Source organism: Equus asinus, chromosome 10 (genome assembly GCF_041296235.1).
Source record: "Equus asinus isolate D_3611 breed Donkey chromosome 10, EquAss-T2T_v2, whole genome shotgun sequence".
Lineage (NCBI taxonomy): Eukaryota > Metazoa > Chordata > Mammalia > Perissodactyla > Equidae > Equus > Equus asinus.
In genome coordinates, this window is record NC_091799.1 from 15,529,875 (window position 1) to 15,548,512 (window position 18,638).

The 18,638-nt window shown below is 61.3% G+C and overlaps 1 protein-coding gene across 1 annotated transcript in view; it reads left to right on the top strand.

The window, feature by feature from the left end:
* FIBCD1 (fibrinogen C domain containing 1) overlaps nt 1-18,638 on the top strand; it is a 35,599-nt gene that overhangs the window by 12,086 nt on the left and 4,875 nt on the right. Inside the window, exons 3-6 of the mRNA XM_014863308.3 lie at nt 1,446-1,605; nt 2,051-2,187; nt 14,138-14,234; nt 18,449-18,628. Of these exons, the coding sequence (XP_014718794.2) occupies nt 1,446-1,605; nt 2,051-2,187; nt 14,138-14,234; nt 18,449-18,628 (574 nt within the window). The remainder of the gene's footprint in view (nt 1-1,445; nt 1,606-2,050; nt 2,188-14,137; nt 14,235-18,448; nt 18,629-18,638) is intronic.

The following is an 18,638-nucleotide window of genomic DNA, read 5'->3' on the forward strand; positions in this document are numbered from 1 at the left end:
GCTCAGCAGAGGAGAAAGTGACAAGGAAACGAAGAGCTTTGCAGGGCTCCTGCTTCCGGCCGAGCCGAGAATCATATTTTGTAAACTGCCAGCACTGTATATTTCTATTTTCCTCCCTCCAACGAGCTATTATCTGGCAGGTGACAGGTTCGGTGTGTAAAGACCCAGCAGGCTCCATGCTGGCTGGCTGGCTGGCTCAGTCTGCCCAGGACCCTGCCTCCCCTCCTCGTGGTCCTGCAGCCTCCTGGAGCCCGGGGTGGGGAGGTGACAGATCCCAGACCCCTCAGGCAGCAGGCACAGCTGAGAGGTCCCAGGGAACAGCCGTGCACTTGCTGAGCTGCAAACCTCCGGACCGTGATCGTGGGGAGGGTGGCCGCCAGCTCAGCGGTGGGAATGAGTCAAACAGAGGACACCCACTGGGTGCTCAGGCCCGGCCCACAGGCCGTCATGAGTCTCCCACCACCCGCCCCCGGAAGAACAGCTCCCGTTCCGGCTCCCGGAGGAGGAAGCTGAGGCGGGGAGAGGTACAGGGACTCCTCCAGGGTCCCTCGGAGCAGAGGAGGGGGCTGAGTCAAAACCCAGAATCGACGCTAGAGCCTGGGTCTGAACCACTGTCGCTGTTCCGCCCCCTTCCTGGGCTCCTGATGCAGCCCCGGGCTCCTTTCCTACCAGTCAGCCCTGGGGAAGTGGCCTGAGAACATTCTCCATCAGGGACCTCTCCTTCTGGGCCTCAGTTTCTCCATTTGTAACGGGAGGTGACAACTCAAGTCCCCACTCCTGGCAATGCTGTGGGGTGAGGTGAGGCGGTGGACATCAGAGAGCTGTGGAAAATCAAAGCAGCCTTTGCATGGAGCCGGGTGGGGTGGGTGGAGTACCCCAGGGTCCCCCTCTGTCACGTGCAGTCCCCTGCCTGAGGGTGCTTTGGAACCTGGAAGGTGCCGTCCGGATTTGCATAACGGGGTGGGCCGAGTACGACCACCCCGTGTGGGCCCCATACTGTGCTAGGTGCTTCCCTTGCGTTGTCACCAGTCCCCATAGCAGTGGGGCCGGAGAGGCCATGTTAGCCCCGTTTCAGGGCAGGTTAAGTCCCTCCCCTGCAGGCCTCTGACTGGGAAATAGGGGAGCTGGTTTGCACCCAGCGTTGCCTAATGCCAGGCGTTGCCTCCCCATGCACAGCACGTGCCTCTGACAGGCGCCTCCCCTGTGAAGGGGCAGGAACGGGTGAAGGACAGGGCGGAGCAGCAGGGCACAGGTGTCTGCGGGAGCCACTCTGCTCCCTCGCCCCTCACCCCGTCCTCTGAGATCTCTGACTCAGATGGCCTTGGGTCTGGGCCAGAGAAGGGCAGGGGCCACCGTTGCGCCGGGAGCCCACCTCCACCTGGGGGACGTCAGTGCTGGCACCTGCCAGAGCCCCTGCCCCCTGCGCCCACTCCTGTACTCCACAGCTTCTCTCCGAGAGCCAAGGCCACATGGCTCACCTGGTGAACTCCGTCAGCGATGTCCTGGACGCCCTGCAGAGGGACCGGGGGCTGGGCCGGCCCCGTGTCAAGGCTGATCTTCAGAGGGCGCCTGCCAGGGGATCGCGGCCCCGGGGCTGCGCCAATGGTGAGTGGGGTGGGGGGCTGCCATCCTTGGGTCCCCCGGAGAGAAGGGAAGGCTGGAGGGAGGGCGCCCCACAATGAGATGCCCGGGCCCAACCTCAGTTCACGGTGGCCCATGCCTTGTGCCCCAGCGTCCCCGCCCCTCCAGCCCTGATAAAGACCCTGCTGCCATTTGCCAAGGACCTCCTGTGGCCAGGCAGCGCTGAGCGCCCTACCTGCCCCTTTTCCTGGCCCACAAGATGGGTTCGTTGTACCCATTTTCCAGATGAGGAAAGCGAGGCTCAGAGAGGGTGCTCGCTCACCCAGGGAGTGGCAGAGCCAAGGTCTGACCCCAAGGCCAGTGCTCTGGAGCCCATGTGGCATTACCGGGTGGACAGACAAGTCAGAGAGACCCAGGCACAGAGGTGGGCGGGCAGGCCCGGCCTCCCTGACGGCATTCCCTATCTCAGGCTCTCGGCCACGCGACTGTCTGGACGTCCTCCTGAGCGGCCAGCAGGAGGATGGCATTTACTCCATCTTCCCCACACACGACCCGGCCGGCTTCCAGGTCTACTGTGACATGCATACGGGCGGGGGCGGCTGGACGGTGAGTCTCCGGCTGCCCGCTGGCACGGCCAGGCCCGGGTGACCCAGGAGGCTGTGCCCGTGAACCGGGGTGCTGAGCGGCCTCACGCAGCCTTCCACCCTGGGCCCGGCCCTGCCTGGTGCCCTGCGGCCCCCACAAACCTGCCCATAATCTCACCTAAGAACCACACACCCCAGAAACCTGCACGGGGCAGCTGGAGGTCGTGAGTGGACCCTGGGGGGCCCTCAGGGGCAGATCTTAGGCCCTGTTGCCTGTCTATGGGGCCACCTGCTGCTCCCTGAGCCCCGAGCCCTCCCTGAGCAGTGGTTCCTGGGGGCGTGGGCACGGCGGGGTTGGGTCCTGAGATGCAACACGGCACCAGGCGCCTGGGGCGAGCATGAGATGAAGGGCGGATGCGGGCGGCTGCTGGCTTCGAGTTATCATAGACGGTGCGCACTTGGGAGATGGCAGGGCCCCCCCTCCAGGAGCAGAGCCCCCGGGGCATCCTGGGAGGAGCTGTGATCGCCTGTGGCTCCTGCCTGGGCGGGAGGTGAGAGCAATGAAAGGTTCAAACTGCCGATGGAAGGCAGGGGTGGGACAGCCGCAGGTGGCTTTGAAACCTCCCTGGAGGTGGGAGGAGGGGTGGAGTGGCAGGCAGGGCCCTGGCTGAGAGACCCCAGGGGGTGTCCCGACCTGCCAGCTGGGAAGCCCCTTCTGGAGCAGGTGGGCACACTTGTCTCCCGTGGTCTCTGTCCCGCCGACTCGCCTCTGCCCTTGATGGGGAACGGAATGCATGGGCCTGGCTGCATCCTAATAACACTTTACCTGTGGACGCTGAAATCGGGATTTCATGAAATCCTCGTGTATTCTTCTTCAAATGGTATTCAAATAATATTTAAACGTATTCTTTTTTTGATTTTTTTTTTTTAACCATTTAAAAATGTCCCAATCATTCTTGGTTCATGTGCCGGCTAAAAACAGGCAGCGGGAGGGGCCGTCCTGGGGCCGTGGGCCGCTGGAGCCTGGATGGCTGAGGGTGGGAAGGGAGCTTGCTCCCCTCCCCCTCCAAATCAGTGGACTTGCGGCATCTCCTGGGGCTCAGCCTTGGGCATGGGCTTCAGCGGGGCGCCACTGGCCATTAGGTGACTTGGTGCAGATTTAAAAAGTGCATGTCCTGACCTTTGGGGACATGGCTTGGCAAAGAGAACACATGTTCTTGCCCCCTTGGCCAGGTGCCCTTGAGCAGTGAAGAACCTACACCACTGTCCCTGGGCGTCTGTGTGCCACCCTGAAAGCTGCTTAGCCTCCCTAGTTGGCTGTGGCTGGGATGCCCAGTGACAATGGAAAGCAGGACCCTAAAACTGACTCTTCAAGGAGTCTCGGCTTCACATTTAATTTCAAATGGGCAATTTTGAGCACCTGCTGTGTACTGGGTACTGGGGATGTGCGAGACGGGGAAGCCCCGGTCCCAGTCCCCCCAGGGAGCTCAGAGTCTGCGGGGGTGTGGGGTGGCAGAAGTCACTGCGAGCAGAGGTGGGGAGGCTCCGCACACGCTTCCTGGAGAAGGGGGCATTTCTTTTTTTTTCTTTTTTTTTTAAAGATTTTATTTTTTCCTTTTTCTCCCCAAAGCCCCCCGGTACATAGTTGTGTATTCTTCGTTGTGGGTTCTTCTAGTTGTGGCATGTGGGACGCTGCCTCAGCGTGGTCTGATGAGCAGTGCCATGTCCGCGCCCAGGATTCGAACTAACGAAACACTGGGCCGCCTGCAGCAGAGCGTGCGAACTTAACCACTCGGCCACGGGGCCAGCCCCTGAGAAGGGGGCATTTCTGATGAGCCTTCAAGGATGGGATCTGAGTGAGCAGGGAAGAGAAGGTGTTCTGGGAAGAAGGAGCAACTCAACAAGGGTCTGGGAATCAGGAAGCACGCGGCATGTTCTGGGAACAGAGTCAGCTGGGGCGGGTGGCGCGTGAAGAGGTGAGGCAAGTGTTGTCAGTATCCTAGGCTGCAGGGTGTGGGGCAGGCACTGGGGAGCTATTGAGGGTGCTGGAGAGAGGAAAGATGAGATAAAAACTGTGCTTCAGGAAGCCTAACCTGACTGTGCGTGTCCTTGGGAAGAACAGGGAGAGGGAGGGAGGAGGCAGTCCCCTCACTCGGTGGACAGGCCCATCACTGAGCCCTTGTGCCAGGGGGCGGAGAGCATGGCCTACACTCTTGGGCTCTGACATCCACAGACAGACCAGGGCGTGGCTCTGGGTCCTGCTGTGTGACCTTGGGCAAGTTACTTAAGTTCTCTGAGCCTCGGTTTCCTCAGCTGTGAAATGAGAACACCCACCTACCTCACTTAGAGGTCTTAACCGCGGGCAACAGAAAGTGGCTGATTTAAGCAGAAAAGGAACGTACTAGAGGGAGGCTGGGAGGCCCGGAAACCAGCTCAGGGCCACACAGCCAGGAACACAGCCCTCCAGACCCGGCCAGGGGTTGCCTGGTGAGAAGCCCACTGCCCAGGGCTGCTGCTCCTGAGCGCTGGACACAGCCACACCGGGCACGGCACCCCTGCCGAGCTCCCACTGTGCCTCCGAGTGAGAGTCCGTCTGGCCCGGCTTCTTTGCCTCCCCAGCTGCTGTCAGTGTCAGGGGTGCTCCTGACTGGGGGCTTGGGTCACCTGCCTACAGCCCTCCCCACAAGGGGACGAAGCAGCCAGAGTCTTCAGCCACTGCAGTGGCCATGATCCCTGCCTCCCACCAACCTCAGAAGACGGGGAAGGACGGCCAGCGAGACACACGTCCACTGTGGTGTGTGGCTTCGTGGGCTTACCCAGGCTGCCACCGCCAGGTGCTCGTGGAGCATTGTGCCCAGGTCTGGCCGCTGTCCCATAGCTACTTATGACAAGGAGCTGCGCCCTGCTCAAGGCACTGGCAACCCACCAGTGGCCAAGATGTGTGTCCCCACCCCCGCCGGGCTCCCCGCCAAGAGGGCATCCACGGTGGTCCAGGGAACGGTGTGGGGACCTGGAGCAGGGGCGTGTGGTCAGCGGTTTCCCGCGGTGCCCACAGAGGCAGGCGGAGTGCCTCCTTTCTCACCACGGAGCGTGGTGGTGACTATTTTGGGCGCAGTGATGTCCAGGCAGAGGGGAGAGAGAAGCTCCTAGAGGGGAAGGCAGGGTGGGGTGCAGGGGAAGGCAGCCCGGGTCAGTTTTGAAAGGGGTCAGCCGTTCTGAGCAGGGGTGAGACAGGGAGGGGCGAGTGAGGCGGGCGGGAGGGCCAGGGGCCAAGATGGGCGTGGTTTGGAGGGCAGCCGAGAATCCCCCCCAGACCCAGAGACAGACAGACGGCTGAGCCCCTCCCCCAGCTCTGGAGGAGGGCCGTTAAACGGACTGCATCTGCGTCTAAAAGCTCTTTCATTTTCCTAACTCACAACATCTGAGTTATGGCATTTGCCTCTGGGAACCCCTCGGCCGGCAAAACAGCGCCAGAGCCCAGAAATCAGAGTTAAGGGTTAGGACAGGCTTAATGAAAGACCGAGACGCCGGCCCAGGCTGTGCCTCTCCACTCCGGTGGACTTGAAGCCAGTCTCCGGGGGAAGTCAATCAGGATCTGGGCCGGGAGGCAGGTGATTCCTAGGCGCGGGCTGTGGGGCAATCAGAGGCGAGTGGGTGAGGACTGCCGGCCTCCTGGCCCTCCCGCTCGGACTCCTGGATCCGGCGGCCCTGGAAGAAAGGCCGTTCTCGGCCAAGAAGTGCTTGCGTGGCCGATAAGTGTTAATATCCATTTAGGCTTCCGTCAAAAGCAATCTCTTCCCAGCTACCTCTGGGCATCTGTCAGGATCACCTCCCTGCCACATGGAATCTCTCGGAAACTCAATTGTTGTTTGGGGGAGCTGGCCGCTGCCTCTCTGGACCCCAATACCATCCATCCTCATTAGGCTCCCTGTCCAAACTGCCGGGCCTGGAGTGCTGGCACCGGATGGCCCTCCCTGCTGGACAGGGCGCCTGGGGCAGGACACACCAACCAGAGCCTGCCTCCCGCAGACACTGGCCCAGGCGAGGATGGCGCTCGGCAGCCCTGCCCGCCTGGGGGACGCTTTACAGTTTATAGAACCACTGCGCTCGCCAGCACCGCAGCGACGCCCCTCCAGGCTACAGGGCGGCCTGAGAGAGAGCAAGAGATTTGTCCAAGGCCGCCCTGCAAATGAGCAGCCCGCCTGGGGCAGCACCCAGGCCTCCTGCAGCCTCACGCACGTCTGTGGAACTGACTGTCACACGGTGGCACTCATTTATGCATGAGTGCCAGCCATGGGCCAGAGGATTTGGCAGCAACCTCCCGGCCTGGTGGGGAGCTGGACAAGTCGGCTGACTTGTGCGAGGGCTGCCGGCGGAGGCCATCGGGGAGCCCAGATGACAGCCCCACCCCACTAACCCAGCCGGGGGCGGCCAAGAGAGGTCCAAGTGCTGGGAGATGGAGCGGAGTGAGGCAGGGAACAGAGTTCCAGGTGCGGGAACAGACGTGCAAGGTCCACAGGGAGATGGCGGGGCTTTTCCTGGAGCCACGGTGGCTCAGTTCTGCTGGCACACGGAGCGCGAGGGGCAGGGTCGAGGTGGTGGAGGCAGCAGGGCTGGGCCGTGTGAGGTGCTGCAGGTGCATTAGGAGCTGGGCTTTCTCCCGAGGGCAGAGTGGGCTCCCGCCGCCCCGGGATCCCCCAGGGAGGGAGTGACCCAGGCTGTGGGGCCAGGGGACTCGGGGGCTGTGGGGGAGCCACTCAGGGAGTGTGAACTCCATGGATCCTGAATCCTTGCTGCAGAGTCGGTGCTGCCATGTGGGAATGAGGCGACGCGTGGCTCCTTGGGGTGGGGAGGCTGCAGGGGCCGATGGACACACGCCTCCAGGTGGCCTTTCAGCTTGTGTGGCCACTGGTGCCAGCTGAGCTCAAGCTTCCTCTCCATGATGAGCAAAGGCCACAGGGGCCCAGGCCACGCAGGGTCACACCGATTGTTTAAGGCCACCCCTGAACCTGACACGCACACCCCCTCCCAGAAAAGGAGGGGCGAAGGGCAGGGAGGAAGGGCCGCTCCTGCTGACCTGTGACCCTGGGCAAGGGGTCTTCCTCGCTGGCCCAGCGTGGTCGCCGTGTCCTTTGAGAGGCCTCCCTGACCAGCAGGTCACCCCCATGCTCCTTCTTTGCACCTGTCACAGGTGTGGCTAGGTGATCACCGGTCCAGGTGTTGCCGTCTGTGTCCCAGCCAGGCGAGCCCCATGGGGCAGCGACTGGTCATCTTGTGGCCGCCAGAGCTCAGGGCTGCGCGTGGTGCTTTCACACTGTCGCCGCCCCCTAAATACTTGCAGAACGAGTGACCGTTGGTGTCTTTGGGCGCTGTCGCCTCACCTCTCTGAGGCTCGCTCTTCTCACCTGTTCAGTGGGCCCAACAGTGCTGCTCACGTGGGGAGGGAGTCAGATCCTCCGCAGGCTGCTCCCCTGTGAGGGAGGGGGCAGAGACGAGGGGCGCAGGGGCCGGGCGGAGCCCTGGGGACTCCCTGTGACCAGAGGAACCTGGATCTGCCCAGGAGGCTCTTATAGTCAGGCGGTGTTTTCACAGAGGAGGGAGATTTGTAGAAATAGAGGCCAAATTTCCCCATCTGGAAGGTGACATGTGGAACGAAGCTCACCTCCCCCGCCGTGTGACACTGGAAAGGTCACGTCCCCTCTTGGGGCATCCCCTTCCTCCTCTGGCCAGCAGGGGAGCCCTCATGTCTCAGTCAGCCTCCTGGCAGGGCCTGGGGACCCGGGTGGCCATGCCCAGGGCCCAGTGCAGGTTTTGGTCGGTCAGGAGCGCCCAGCTCGGCATCAGCAGGCTGGGTCCCCCACCACCCCACCTCTCTGCCTCAAGGCACGGCCTTGCTTCCACGGAGATCTGCCTGTAGCAGCACCGCTACCCCGACCAGACTGCCAAACCCTTGTCTGTGCGTGACCACCCACTGGGGACACAGAAACCAGGTCCAGTCAGCATCTCCTACCGTGGGGATCTGCCACAGAATAATTGTGCTCCGAGCCCTGACTCGGATCCACAGCACGGCCAGCTGCCCCCAAGGCTGCAAGCCAAGGGGCCCAAACCCCCCGTTCTGCAGGGCGACCACGCTCTGCCAGGCAATTTACTGTCGCTTGCGGTCAGCCAGATCTGATATGCCTCGAATTGGCTCCACTGCGAGAGAAACCCTCCCCTCCCCGTGTGCCTGCTCCCTCCTACTTGAGCTCCCAGGCAGGGAGGGAAATCTTTCCCTCGCTTGGAGGACATCAAAGGAGCCGCCACCAAGTAGCCCAGCCCGCAGTGGGATCCGGCTCAGGAAGAGATGAAACGCTCCCTGCCGCCCGGCCCTCAGCCAGGATGTGGGCGCAGCCCCCAGCCGGGGACGCCGCGCTGGGGAGGCCGGGCGGGCCGCAGGGCTGCAGGGCTGCCAGGGGCCTTGGTCCTCCCTGCTCGGGCTGAGGCTGTGGCCAGTCCTCCTTGTCCCAGAGGCTCTGATGGCAGGAGGACCTGCCGAGACATCAGTGGGCCATGCTGCTACCTGCTTGTCACCGGCTCCCCACTGCTCTGGGGAGTCCTGGGAGCCCGCACACACGCTCATAATGACTGGTGACAACACCCCCACGTTCCCTGACCGATGTGCATAGAGAGAGCCTGCCTCCTTCCAAGGCCGTTTGGAGTCCTCAAACTTCTACTGCGGACGGGGTGGCGCACGTGGAGGCTCAGCGTTTGATAAATGGCAGCTCTGAGCGGTGTCTGCCAGGAGCCGGCAGGCGCCGACTGCCAAGCCTGGGAAACGCGGCAGGGTGCCAGGCCCGGGGGTACCATTTTCAGTCACAAACAAGGAGTGGGCCCGCTTCCTTCTGGGCGTGGCAGCTGGTTCGGAAGGGGAGGGAGGTGGCCGTGGTGAGGCTTCCTGTGCGCCACCTGGTCCACGCTTTTGCATCTTCGCTGAGACCCCTCAGGGGTGACAAAGGGGCTGCTAGTGGTGCCTTTTTACAGAGAGGGAAACTGAGGCTCGGAAAGTGTCCACGACTTGTCTGAGGGCACATGGCCTGTGCGAGGCAGAGCCAGGATTCGAACTCAGCTTGGCCTTGTTCTGGAACCTGTGCCCTTGCCAGCAAGCCTGGGGGCTCCCTGGGGGCACTGCCCAGAGGAGTCCAGAGGGGATGTGCAGAGTGACTGACCGCCTCCCAGGAAAGCCAGCCAAGCCTCCCAGGGCCTCCTTTGAGGGAGGCCGCATCTGTTCCGTGTCCAAGTTTTTTGTTCTTTCGGAACCAAATCCGCCTCAGCTGCAGCCATCCACCCCTTCTCCCAGAATCGACTGCGCAGGAGGCCTGGGAGGCTGGCGGCACCACAGCTGCACAGCTACCACGACCCTGCCGGTAACTGTTTCTGCAGCAGCTTCATCAGCATCTAGGAGAAATCTCAGATGCTGCCTCCTGGGGACCCTTCCAAGGTGGCAGAGATGACCCCCCCATCTCACAGGTTTTGGACCCACTCAGCCCCCATCCCTTGGGCCTCAGCTCCACTGACTGCCTGCCAAGACCCTGCCCAATCTGCAGTTCAGCTGAGCATCTCCTCCAGGAAGCCCTCCTGGACCACCCTCCCAACTGCCCCAGCAGACGGTGCCTCCTCCGCTGCGCTCCCAGCACACGTGACAACAATTGTTACCATCATGCAGCGTTGGTATCCACCAGCACAGTTAACCATCCCTGCATCCTTGTGGGTAGAGCCTATTATAATCCTTGTTTTACAGATGAGAAAACTGAGTCATGAGGATCGAAGAAACATCCCGGGTTGGGAGTTGCTCTGCCCTGAGACTGCTGGCTTGTGTGTCCATCTCTCCGGGGGCTGTGAGCTTTCTGAGGCCAGAGTCACCCCTGCCGGAGCCCAGGCACACAACAGAGGGCCTGGGGCAGCCACCCTTCCATTCTGCAGAAGAGGGGAGCCAACACTTAGATGGGCCCACAGCCTGCTGGCCGGAGTCTGGACAGAACTTGGGTCTCCTGGTGCCAGCCCAGGGCGCTTCCTGGGGCTGGCCCCGCTCAGCTATGACGGGGTCAGGTGGGCTGGAAGGTGTCAGGGAGCAATGTCCACCCCCAGCCACCCTCAGTCTCTGTATTTGTGCACTGACAGTCTCCCCTCTTCTGGCCTCAGTGGGCCCCAGCACCCCAGACTTGAGGCACCCTCACTCTGCAGAGGCCGCCTCAGCTCCAAACCTTAGTCTTCTCATCTGCTAAACGGAAGCATGAAGCGCCCCCACCCGGGCTGTTGGAGGAGGCACTGGCCAGCGCTGGGGCAACCAGGGACCAGGCTCCAGTGCCCAGGATGAAGACCCGGTGCCCTTGGCACCTTGGCAAACGAGCAGGTCACACAGGCCCCGTCCGTGGAAGGCACCAGACCTGCGGAGCGCGAGACGGTCCCAGAGCCCGTGTGACCATCACACGGCAGTGAGCCACGCTGCAACTCCCGCCCTCCCGCCCGCCACCCCACTCCTTCCTTTGAATCCGCCGGCACCATCTGCAGGACCATGTGGGCCCAGCGCTCCCCTGGCAGAGCCCCCTGAGCCGCACTTGGAAGGCGCGCCGGCGGCGGGCGGCTGGCTTTTGAGAATCCGCACCGGGAAAACACGCTCGTCTGTCTGCCCACTCGCGGCACCTGCGCAGGAGGCCGCGGTGGCGGCAGGCGCGTCTACATCAATCAATTTGCAGCCGGAACCCAAGGGAGGTGCCCGGGGAGCTGGACTGACAAATATTTTAGCCTCAAAATTAATACTCATTTTGTGTCCCTACCTTTCTCCTCCTTTTGTTGCCTAAGCCAGGATTCATGATCTGGGGGCAGGGCAGAGGAGGTGGACGTGGAGACATCACTCTTTTACTCGCTTCCCTCTCTGCATCTTCCTGTCTGGCTCATCCTTGCTCTGTAATTGGAGGCCTCTGCTTGGTGACATCCGGCCATCCAGCGTCCCTGAAGTCCAGCTGGTTCCAGAAATCTGAAGCCGCACCTGCAGCTCACTCTGGCATGCAGCTCACATACTCCTGGGGCCCAGCAAGAACCAGCAGATGACCTGTGGCCTCGCACACTTGGAACCTGCTGGCCACGTCGCGCTGTAATCGGCTCGAGGGTGAGGCTAAGGTTCCGTGTCTGAGATCCAAGGAGTAAGGACAGCCCGTGGCAAAGGCTGGCCACGTCCAGGGCAGCGTTTCTCAAACTGCGGGTCGTGATCTGTTGGCAGGTGGAGAAATCAATTGAATGGGTTGTGATCAGCAGTATTTTTTAAGTCCCAGAGAGGGAACAGGGTAGAGAACATCAGAGCCCACACAAAGGCAAGGCAAGTGCCATTTCAGGAAGCTTTTGTTTCAGATACAAACGCCCATGAGCGTGCGTGTCACCATGTAAACTGCATTTCCCTGGGTCACGGTCCAAAAGTCTAAAAGCCACTCCTGCAAAGCTGCGTCACGGATGTGTCTCGGCCCCTCAAGGGACGGGTCACAATTCATCACTGCTCAGGTTACAGTGCCCTTGTTGGCAACGATCGCTGCGGCTCTGAAGTTGGTGCAGATTCAAACGGTCTCGTCAGGAACGTCGGCCACGCTCAGAGGACTGCAGAGAACTTTCCAGGTGGAGGAGAAACACAGGCAGGCCCAGGCGGCCCCTGACATGCGCTCACCCCCGCTGATCATGCACCCAGCCCGCGCGGGTCACACCTGTGACCGGCACCCAACACCCGAGGGCAGTGGGAAACGGGGGCCAAGGGCGGTGGTCTTAGAGGTGGGCCCTTGGCACGAGAGGCTGGCAGGGAGACATGGGGGCATGCCCCAGGTTTAGGAGGCCCTGGTCCAGGGCAAATGAGAGTGTGGATGTGAGGGGTGAGATGCTGGCCTTCGGGCATGGGGTGTGGGTCAGACCACCCACTCCACTGCTCGAGGCCGCCTGACTTCTGGCCAGTGTCAGGGCTTCTGTCCACTGTAACGAGGAGGGGGGCCAGGGTGACACAGAACAGGGCCGCCGGGGTTGGGGTGAGGATTTGGTGAGTACTGTGTGCCCTGGACGAGGAGGACCCAAGGCCAAGCATCTGCCATGGTCGGCTCTCAGCACCCGTCGGTCTTGGCCACTCTGCCTGTCCATCCAATGTCCAGTTTCATGCCCTGCCCGTGCCCGGAAGCCTGGCACCCCCACTTTCTACTTCCTGATAGTACTAACCGGAAAAACAATAGTGATGGCAATAATAATACCAGCTATTGTGCCATTTGCTCCTCGCTGAGGTCCTGGGAGGCGGGGCTTATCAGGGGGTGAGGAAAGTGGACCACAGCAGAGGGATGATTTACCCAGGCCACTCAGCAGGTAAACGCGGGGCCCAGGACCCTGCCCTTCCTCCAGGGCCTCTGGTTAGGCCCCATCGGATGGCTCAGGGAGGAGAGGTGCAGGGCCTGGGCTGGAAGGAGGACACGTGTGGCCTGGGGCAGGGGCTGAGGGGGCGGGGAGGGGAGGAGACCCCCTCTGGGCTGCGTTCCCCAGCTGGCATCACTGCGCTCTGCCTGCTTGCCAGGCCCTGCGCTTATTCTCAGTGGACCGCCACAGCCTTTGGGGGAGGTGCTGCTATGGTCCCCATTTGACAGATGTGGAAACTGAGGCTCAGAGAGGTGTGGTAACTCCCCAGAGCTCTAGAGCCCCGGTCTGTACCCCTGCTCCCCACCCTCGACCCCTCTCCCCAGTCCCCCAGAGTCCCCCCTCCAGCAGACAGGGGCTCCCAGCTGCCCGACGCCTTCTCAGGGGAATGTCGGAGCTTCTGCCGGGATCAGGCTGTTCAAAGGGCGCGTGCTCTGAGTCCCGATCCGCAGCCATCAATAGCTCCCCGCGCCTCTCAGATCTCCCTGAGCCTGATCGAATTTCCTTCCGAGCGCCGGGCTCTCCTGAGGACTTCCGTCCGCATTTCGGGGGCGGGCGGGCCGGGTTTGAGGTGGTGGAGCCGGAGAGAGAGGGGTCATCTCCTCCCGCCCCCTGACGTCAGGGCTGCCCAAAGGCTGTGACGGACGGGTCCCCGCGGACCGCCGCGGAGCATCCGGGCAGACGCCGCGCCGGCCGTTCCAGGCGGCTGAAATCAGGCTGCTGAGTAATGGAACTGGCGGCCGCCGGCGCCGCAGCCACATCTCTAACCTCCGAGGCGGCACGGACGGCGGTGCTGCCTCTGCAAACGAGCGGGGAAGAGGCTGGTTCAACAGAAAGAGGGGGCAGGCGGGCGGGGCGGGGGGAGCGCGTCGTCAGCCGAGCTTGTAAACTCCGGCCGGACCAGCGTGGTGCTTATTTCAAAGCAATTTAACCGATGGGATTCCCGGCTCCCAAATCAGGAATGTTGTTAAGATGAGGGACGGGCGCAGCTCGCTGCTGCTCGGCCCGGAGTCACATGCTGCGGCCGCGGCCTCCCCGTCCTCCCCGGAGAAGTGGCTGGAGCTCTAGTTTCTCAAGCCCCAGGGACCCCCTGCCTGGTTGTTTTTTTTATGGGGGGGGGGACGCTGCGTGACTCTGGGGAGGCATTATGAGAGATGGAGCTCCAGAGGCCAAGCCTGTGTGTGAGCGCGTGTGTGTGTTCTCGATTTTTAAAGGCTAGAGAATGGGTTTTGTTCGGTTTTGTTTTGACCTGGGAGAAGACAGCGGGACCCTTGCCCACCCCCATTATTATTTAACCCGTGGGGAAACTGAGGCCCGAGCAGGCCCAGTGTAGGTCCCACAGCGAGGCCGCAGAGGTGGGCCCGGGCGCCGGGTGTTCTCCACCAGCCCCTCCCCGCTCCACCGTGATTCCCTCCTGAGGGGACCTCTCGGGGCCTGTGGCATCCGGTCTGTCCCCCCTCGGGCCACCCCGAGGCTCCTGGGCTCCTGCTCTGCTCTGGGCCAGGGCAGGGGGCCCCTGGGGCGGTGGGTGCCAGCTGTCCATCCCCCTCCTCCCTTCGCAGGTGTTCCAGCGCCGGGAGGATGGCTCCGTGAACTTCTTCCGCGGCTGGCAGGCCTACCGGGACGGCTTCGGCAAGCTCACGGGGGAGCACTGGCTAGGTGAGATGGCTGAGCCCGCCCCAGGGGGTCGCTCTCCCCCTGTGCGGCCTGGACCCAGGGGGCTCTCCCCGGCCGCGGCGGGCCTGTGTGGCTCACAGCCGCTGCGGTCGATGCTTTCAGTGTGAACGAGGTCAGCGAGCAGGAAGCCAGAGCCGTGGCTCCGCGGAGACGTGTGCCTTTCCCAGGGTCCTGGGCCCTGGCCGCTGGGGTGGGGCCAGCTGTGGCAGGCGCCGGGCTCAGTTCTAGGCGCCAGGAGGACCAGGGGACCCAACACTGCCTTACCCTCGGGGTCAGCAATGCCCGATGGCTGTGCTCTGGACACCAAGGGCCCAACTCCCCAAAAAGCAGCCAGTCCGTGCTCCCGGGCACGGTTCCCGCCACCCCCATGGCACAGGGGCCCGCTTCCCACGGCTGGCACGGACTCCTTGCCTGGCACAAAGTCAGGGCAAAAAGCTTATGTTACTACTATTGTTGTTACTATTATTTACTTACTGTTTAAATTCGCTCAGTATTTTAAAATTTGACTGTCTTACGTAATTTTATTCTGAAAAATAACATCCATAAAAATCACAGGGTTGAGGTCCTGTAGGTATCTGGGGGAGAGCTGTGGCTTGAGGTGAGGCTGGGTTTTGTGTGTGTAGTATAATTCCCCATTTTAAAGTGTACAATCAGTGGTTCTCAGTATATTCACAGAGTTGTGCGACCATCCCACCATCTAATTCCAGAACATCTTCTCCACCCCAAAAAGAAAGCCGGTGGCCCCATTAGCAGTCACCCCGTTATATTTTTGACATATATTAAAATAAGCATGGGGCACTGGGATGACGTGTTCCCCTGAGCATCCTTTGAAGGACCCAGCACACCCCTCGGTATGCCTGTCCCACGTTAGTGTCCCTGGACACTGGTATCTGGGCACGGCCCCCAGCCGGGCAGGAGGGAGAGGAGGTCAGAGCACAGGTGTGAGGGGGTGGCCAGCGGGAGCACCGCCCGGAGGGCTGAGTGCCGAGGTCTGGACTCCAGGTGGGAGTCAGGAGGGTCCCAGGTCTGTAAGGACTTTCAGTGGACCCCTGGGGGAAGGGGAGGGTCGGCCCCAGGGGCAGGGTCCAGGTGCGTGCCCACTGCTCTGGGTACGCTGTCCTTTGCTTAATGTCCGTCTCCCCTGACCTGGGGTCCACGAGGGCAGGACTTTCTCTGCCCTGACCTCCGCCGCGTCCCCAGCACCCAGGCAGCTACTGGCCACAGGAGAGGCCAGACACCCCGGTGTGGACTCCATGACCACTGTCCCCACTTACTGTGCACCTCCTGTGTGCCCAGCCTGTGGGGAGTATTTCACGTGCACTGGCCCAACACCTCACGCCCAGCCTAGGCCGGTGGCAATGCTGTTGTCCTTCTCTTTTGTGGATGATGAAACTGAGGCTCAGCAATGGAGGCCGCTTGGCACAAGTGACACGAGTCACAATCGAGTGTGTGTGTGTGTGTGTTGAGGTGGGGGAAGCCCAGCCAAGCTTTGAACTGTACCCTCAACTGAATGAATAAAAGCAGAGGCAGGATGGGGGTCGGGTGAGAGAGAAGCTTCTAAGAAGGGAGACCCTTCACCCATCCCCCCGCCCCAGGTGCGTGTGTAAAGACAGAGAGAAGGTGGCCAGGTGGGGGCCCTGTTCCCGCACCACCACCCGCCCCTTGGAGCAGTGTGGGTGCCGATTGAAATCTATCGGCAGCCACCGAGAGTGCAGAGGAAGCATTTAAGCGGGGTCTTGATTAGCTCCCAGCAGCCAGGGAGCCTGATGAGAATGTCAACTCGGGCCCAGCCCTCAGCTCCCCTGCGCTCCCTCCCTCCGCTTTTCCACACTGCCGTCCCCTCCTCCTCGAGTGTTTTGTCTTTTCCTGTTGAGTTACAGGAGCTCTTTACATATTAAGGTATTGATCCTTTGTCAGATACACATGATACATATTTACTCCCAGTCATTTATCTTCCAGCTTTTTTTTTGGTAACATTCTTGCTTATTTCCTAGCAGTTTAAAATTTTTATGTAGTCAATTATTGCCCATCTTTTCCTTTCATATCTTCTGCATTTTAGGCTCTGTTTTCCCCTCCCAGTTTTATTTAAAATGTCTCTTGTAATTTTTCCAATGCTTTTCTGGTGTTATGCGTTAGGCTCAGCCCTTTAATCCATCTGGGAGTTCGCTGGGGTGACCGTTTCCCCTGGCCATTTTCATCCACTGGCTCCTCCTTCCTTTTGCTCTGCAACTGGAACCCTGATGGATGATGGGGTCGAGTGTCGGCTCACCATCCAGGGGCCCGCGGAAGCGGGGGTCGAGAGTATCCTGGCAGATCAACAGGGCTGGAGAAATGCAGGGCGAACAAGGGAGGGAAGGTGACCGAGAGAGAGGGAGGGTGACCGGGGCGGGGGGGTGACCGAGGGAGCGACAGCAGTGGGGCTCAAGGGAAGAAGGGTGGAGATGAGGGTGAAGTGAATCCAAGGCCCCAGCATCCCCGCCTCGCCCTCCTTCAGGGCACCCCGCCCAGGGGCTCATGGGGGAGTCTTTGGGCACCAGCAGCCATTCAGGGGTGGGGAACGGAATCTTCCAGCATCCCCACTGGGCTGGTCTCCTTCTTGCCCTATTCCTGATTCAGATTATTCATCCTGAGCAAGAACTGAATAAGAGCAAGGAGTCTGGGCCTGGGTTCAAATCCCAGCTCCACCACTTACCAGCTGTGTGACCAGGGCCAGTTCCTTAACCTCCCTGTGCCTCATTTCCCTCACCTCTGAAACACGGACAATAATAGCACCTGCCTCACTGGATCGATTGTGACTGCCGTGGCAAACGCCTGGATAACGTGTGCAATGGGCTGGGCACTGTTCTGAGAGCTAAACAGGATTCTTTAATTAAACTCGACTCCTTCTAATTGAGCTGGACTCATTACTCCACAGGAAGCTCTCAGAACAGTGCCTGGCATTTTCGAGTGCTGTCCATTTGGTGGCTGTTGCCATTGTTGCCTGTCGCCTGCCTCCTGCCCTTTACAGTGTGTGAGGTCCTGCTGGCCCCTTGGATCAGCCCTGGGAGGGGCGCTGCACAGGTGTGCAAGCTGGGCCCAGAGAGGGAGAGCAGCTCACCTGGAGCCCCCAGCCCGGGGAGGAGAGGAAGGCGAGGGCCCCGGGCTGCGGTGGGAGATGCTGGGCAGGTCCTGCGTGACCTGCGCCCGGCTCCTTCTCTCAGCCCTGGCCCTGGATGACGGGACCAGAGGCCTCCCTCTGGGCTGGCCGGGGGTGGGTCGGCCCAGCTCTGACAGCCATCGCAGGCACAGGCTGACCCACGACGGGGGGCGTGGGGCTCGGGCAGGGACGGCGGGAGGGAGAGGCTGCGGAGGTGTCACTCGAGGCTGATGACTATCATCAGGCGTTCATTAAACGCCCTCTGAATCGAGACGTAATCCAACGGCAGGGAAGCACCTGGAGGGAGGGAGCGTGTGTGTGTGTGTGTGTGTGTGTGTGTGTGTGTGTGAGAGAGAGAGAGAGAGAGAGAGAGAGGAAGAGAGGGGGAGAGAGGAAGGGCCGGGGGAGGCCTGGGGTGAGACCCCAGGATGCAAGGAGAGCTGAGGACAGGAGGACGGAGGGAGGAAGTGGGATGGGGTGTGTTGGGGGGGGTTATGGAGCTGGGGTACAGTATTCCTCTGAGGGGAGAGGCCCTCCACCGTAACAGGGGGTCAGGCAGCCTTCCTGAGGAGGTGAGACCTGAAAATGAACAGAAGGTAACCAGCTGAGGAGGAGTGAGGGAAAAGTGTCAAAGTGTCCGAGGCAGAGGGAACAGCATGCGTAAAGGCTCAGAGGCCAGGATCAGGGAAGTGCGTGCGAGGATCAGAACCTGCCTGGCTGGAGCCCGGAGTGTGAGAGAGGATTAGGTGCCATGGCCCTCAACGCAGAAGGTTTTCCAGATTCCTCCCGACTTCTGCAGTTTTTCTACCAGCCTTCAGCTCAAAACATCTGGAAAATGCAGCCTGGCTTACAGCAGAGAAAGCCTGAAACTTGAACACCTGTCAGTCCTCAGTTTCCGGCCACCTGGCCCACAGGAGGAAAGCAGCAGCCTAGGGCTGACAGCATACACTTGGTGGTGGTTGTCCCTTTCTGTCACCAACCACATGAGCTCAGCTCTCGTTTCTCCTTGGTGTTCTCCGGGGAGGCCACCCCCTCACCCCCATTGTCACCCCCTCTCCAGGGCTCAAGAGGATCCACGCGCTGACCGCACAGGCCGCCTACGAGCTCCACGTGGACCTAGAGGACTTCGACAACGGCACGGCCTACGCCCACTACGGCAGCTTTGGCGTGGGCCTGTTCTCCGTGGACCCCGAGGAGGACGGGTACCCACTCACCGTGGCCGACTACTCGGGCACCGCAGGTAGGGTGCC